Genomic DNA, 4,584 nt, shown 5'->3' on the forward strand with positions numbered 1-4,584 from the left:
CACTAGAGAAATATATATGTCAGTATTTCTGTTTTTATTCTAAGGATGTTCCGTTCTTTGCTCTAAGGCATGTTTTTGCTGCAGACTCGAGCACGTTTTGTAAAAACTATTCCTTGAGGCAAGCTGCATGACTTCTTTTGTCGCAGACCACCTGTCTGTCTCTATGGAAGTGCATAGCCTGGTCTGACGGGAGGAAAACGAGTTTGAGGCCTTTCCCCTTGAATTACAGTGTTTTAAACAGCATTCCAGGCAGCCTCAGAGCGGAATAAAAAGGCTGTTAAACCCGCCCAGACAGGGGAGGAAAAAGGGCGAGCCACCAGAGACTACTCACTGCGCATGACCGGCGCGCGTTGCCACGGCAACCAGGAAAGGCGTACCCGGAAGCCTTAGCTCCGAGCGCTCAAAGACGCCAAAGATCATGCTCTGTCGGCTCATCTTTATCGGTTCCAGGCCCATTTTTGACCAAAGCAAAGCAAATGAGGAACTGAGTAGGAGGCATGGAATGGCCATCTGCTCAAGAGCCAGGGGACTCAGAAGAGCAAGGAGGCCCGGCACAGACGGACCTATGTGCCACTCAATTTTCTGAAGAGATCCTCAGGTCCTGTACTGATGAGGTACTGAGTAGTTCTGGTTCCATCAGTTCCTCCGGAGAACAGCAATCCCGTTCCCACACTTCTGAGAGCCCACAAGGGAGTGAGACGCCGACTACAAGTTCAGAAGAACAAGACGAGCAGCCAGAACCTTCAGTCTTACAGAAGGATGAAAATAAACTGACTGAAAAGTGGATCAACCACATCAAGAGCAAAGAAATTAATTCCCAAAGATACCAGCCCGACAGTAGACTCCCAGCAGAAACCCCTGCGGGATCCGCTGAAGAACTGAGTGCCCTGACGTCCTTTTGTTCTGCTAAAGTAAACCTGATCCATCAGAGAGAGGGTTCAAGAGCCAAGAAAAGCAGCAGACAGAAGAGACTGCAGCTCAGATGGACTGCAGAGACTTCAGAGGTAGATGCTTTCCATTGTCCTGTTCCTGATGAACTGTTGAGCAGAATCTATTTGAAGAACACGAGGGCGACTCTGGCGCAGGTAGAGGCAGTTAAGCAGCACGTTTCTTCACAATGCCCCAGTTGTAATAGCAAGCGGGCAGAGCTGGCTCTGTCTGACTTCCTGAAAGGAAGGAAGACTCTGCTGGAGTCGCTTCTACTCCAAGAGAAAATAGACGAACACCTTCATACCACAGACTTTCTCACCCGTGTTGGGGAAGCACATCGGGGCCTCCCCAGGCTTTCAGATGATCCCAGGATCATCTGGAGGCGAGTGACTGAGAAAATTCAGACGAGAAACTCAGGCTTTGGAAAGGCAGATTCAAAGCAGGTGTAAGATGACTGTACAAATACTCTACTGCTTTTCAACCCACTCATGCAACTAGATAGGAGGCGCTGACTGCTAATGATGATATATAATGTGCCTGACCAGGGGATGGTGACTATTAATGATTAATGATAATGTGTGATGTGAATGCATGCGACTGTTGTGTATTTGAGTAATTACCATCTTTTGTAGAGTGACTTTAGAAACTGATGTAAGATTTTTTTCTTCTGCTTCCTTCACGGAGATCTAAATAATTCCATCCAATAGATGTTTCACATTATGGAAGATAATTGGAGTAGTTACAAAACCTTTATAACCTGGGAGGATGATAGATAATGGGTAGTTTGGAGTGGTGGTTGACAGTACAGAGAGAAAGAAGTAAACAGATGTAAGATAGTTAGGAAGCATGACAGGCTGGTTCTGGTGATGAAATGGCTGTGGGGATTTAATAAAAGCTACATGTCAAAATGGCACCGGAATTCTGACTTGTATATTTGATACTTGAATGAATGGTAATTTCCTTAAGACAGCAGGCTGCTTAATTTCTGTTAACTTGACAAAACTGAAGTCACCTAGGAATAAGGAACATCTAGTTGAGGAACTGCCTTTATCACAGTGGCCTATGGGAATGTGGGCATGGGGGGGTTTACTTAATTAATGATTAAATTGGGAGGGTCTATGCCACTGTAGGTGATGCCATCCTTGGTCTGGTAGTCTTGGGCTTTGTAACACAGCAAGCCGAGCAAGCTATGGAAAGCAAGCCAGTAAGTCTTATTTTCTCATCCTTTCTGCTTTAGTTCCTTACAAAATATTTTTTTGCCTTCAATTCCTGTCTTTGCATCCCTCCATTGACAATTACCAGTAAACTAAATAATTTCCTCCTCAAGCTGGTTTTGCTTAATATTTCCCACCCCCAGCAACAAAAACGTAAACAATGCAGACATTGGTACCAACGAGTGAGACGTTGCTCTGACAGACCTGACCATGTTTCTTGGGACTATTGTGGGAGGAGTTGAGAGCTTTGTGCCAGGAAAGAGGCCTCTGAATGCTCAGAGCTTAATGACCTGTTGGGAGAGCTTGGAGGATATGGATGTTGAGAGGAAGGCAGTTGTTGGAGGCCTGGCTTGTAAAGTTTTAGAGGGAAGCCAAGACCCTATCAGGGATGTTTGTGGGATGTTCTGAATCAAGAATCTGACAAAGGGTCAGTTGTGCTGGTTTCTGTCAGCTGACACAAATGAGAATCACTTAGGAAGGGGAATCTCAACTGAGGAATTGCCTCTATCACACTGGCCTATGGGCATATTATGGGGGCACATTCTTGATTAACGATTCATGTGGGAAGGCCCAGCACACTTTGAGTAGTGCCATCCTTGGGCAGGTGGTACTGGGTTGTAAGAAAGCAAGCTGAGAAGTCCATGGAAAAGAGGTCAGTAAACAGCATTCCTCCAAGGTCTTTGCTTCAGTTCCTGCTTTTAGGTAGTTGCTTTGAGTTACTACCTTGACATCCCTAAATGATGGATATAAGCCGAATAAATCCTTTCTCCACCCTAGTGGTTTCTAGTGAGTATTTTTATTCCAGCAACAAAAATCCAAATACAGATAGGAACACTAGTACCTGGCAAATTTGAAGGAATGATTGGATGTAATTCTTTATATCTAAGCAGTGTGAGATTTATTTGAAATGTATACACTGAGAGTGTAAAGAAACGGGTTATTTGTACTTACAGTTAACAGGAAAGGTCTAGAGGTTAGAACACAGAGAGACTAGTGGGGAAATCATTGGTACATGGTTAGAAATTGAAGCCATAGATGGGCAATCTTTTCTAAAGTCAGGAGAGAAAACAGAAGCAGGATTAGTTCCAGCTTCTGAGAAATGCCAACCATGAATGATTGGGGGAAATAATCATGCAACAGTAAAGCAATGAAATACAGAATATGAATATATACTGCATGAAAAGTTTAATTGCTGGCAGGGGAAAGGTGAAGCCAAGGGAACACATAAAGTAGTTGTGAAAAAAATCCCTTTGGTCAGAATAATTTTATGAATCTTTTGTTCACTCTAATTTCTAATCTAAGGAAACTATCATTTTTTGATGAGTACTGTGCTATTAATGGGGAAAGTTACATGTATCTTGGTAATTGATGAGTACTGTGCTATTAATGGGGAAATTACATGTATCTTGGTAAGTCATATTTACGTTTTATTTCTTAATGAAAATAAAAAAATGCTAGCATGGGTGGCATTACCCTGAGATTGTTTTCTACATGTCATATGTCTAACTTATTTTAGTGAAAGAGAAATGTTTTTGCAAGAGTTAGCTCACAAGATTCTGCAGCCATTGCCTTACAGTTTTATTCTTTGAGCTAAGCCCTCATTTATGTGTAAATGATCTTTTTTTCCTGGAAAATGTCTTCTTAGTCATTCCCAAATAAAATGGAAAAAGTCATTGCCACTTACATAATAACTTTTCAGTTCAAGTCCATATTACATCATACTTTCTCTTTGCCTCTCAATAGATTCACATTTTATACAATCAAAACTCTGAATAATGTTCCATTTGAGAATTCCCTGTAATAAAGGTCAAACTCTCTCTATTCGTCAACCAATCTGGAAACCCTAGAGTCATCTTTCGTTACTCCTTTTAGAATCATCTCAACAGCAAGCTGTTTTCAGCAACAGTATCAGATAGGTTCTCTTCAGCATTTTTGACCTGCCATTACTTCTCTTTGTAGAATCTTTAACTTTCTACTCCCTCTTTTGCTACTCTCCACACTTCCACTTAGTTTCAGTTATTTTTCTAACACATGAACGTTTTTAAGTAATTCTGTTAATTAAAAAAAAACAAAACTCAAATTGACTTAACCTCCATTACAGAAATAGTTCAAACTAACTGATAAGTACACAGTGGCTCTTTCACAGCTGACCTAGAGTTATCATTCTTCTTCTTCTTCTTCTTCTTCTTCTTCTTCTTCTTCTTCTTCTTCTTCTTCTTCTTCTTCTTCTTCTTCTCCTCCTCCTCCTCCTCCTCCTCCTCCTCCTCCTCCTCCTCCTCCCTCCTCCCTCCTCCCTCCTCCCTCCCTCCTCCTCCTCTCTCTCCTCCCTCCTATATTCAAGCTTCTTTACAAGAATTGTCTTTCCTCAAGCTTTCTTGTTCTCTGTGCCAGTATAATTTATATGTACAGATGTGGGTTAAGTTTCTTAACTGATGACATT

General features: G+C 42.0%; 1 protein-coding gene across 1 annotated transcript; it reads left to right on the forward strand.

The window, feature by feature from the left end:
- Positions 1–347: 347 nt before the first annotated feature.
- On the forward strand, positions 348–3,622 carry C17H8orf48 (chromosome 17 C8orf48 homolog). The gene has a single exon (XM_028872370.2). It carries the CDS (start codon positions 498–500, stop codon positions 1,377–1,379), a length of 882 nt encoding a protein of 293 aa, XP_028728203.1. The 5' UTR covers positions 348–497; the 3' UTR covers positions 1,380–3,622.
- The last annotated feature ends 962 nt before the right edge of the window (positions 3,623–4,584 follow it).

Source organism: Peromyscus leucopus, chromosome 17, assembly GCF_004664715.2.
Source record: "Peromyscus leucopus breed LL Stock chromosome 17, UCI_PerLeu_2.1, whole genome shotgun sequence".
NCBI lineage: Eukaryota > Metazoa > Chordata > Mammalia > Rodentia > Cricetidae > Peromyscus > Peromyscus leucopus.

What these genes read in the sequence shown, in the direction of transcription:
- C17H8orf48 (XM_028872370.2), top strand. Translation starts at nt 498, where the DNA reads ATGGAATGGCCATCTGCTCAAGAGCCAGGGGACTCAGAAGAGCAAGGA.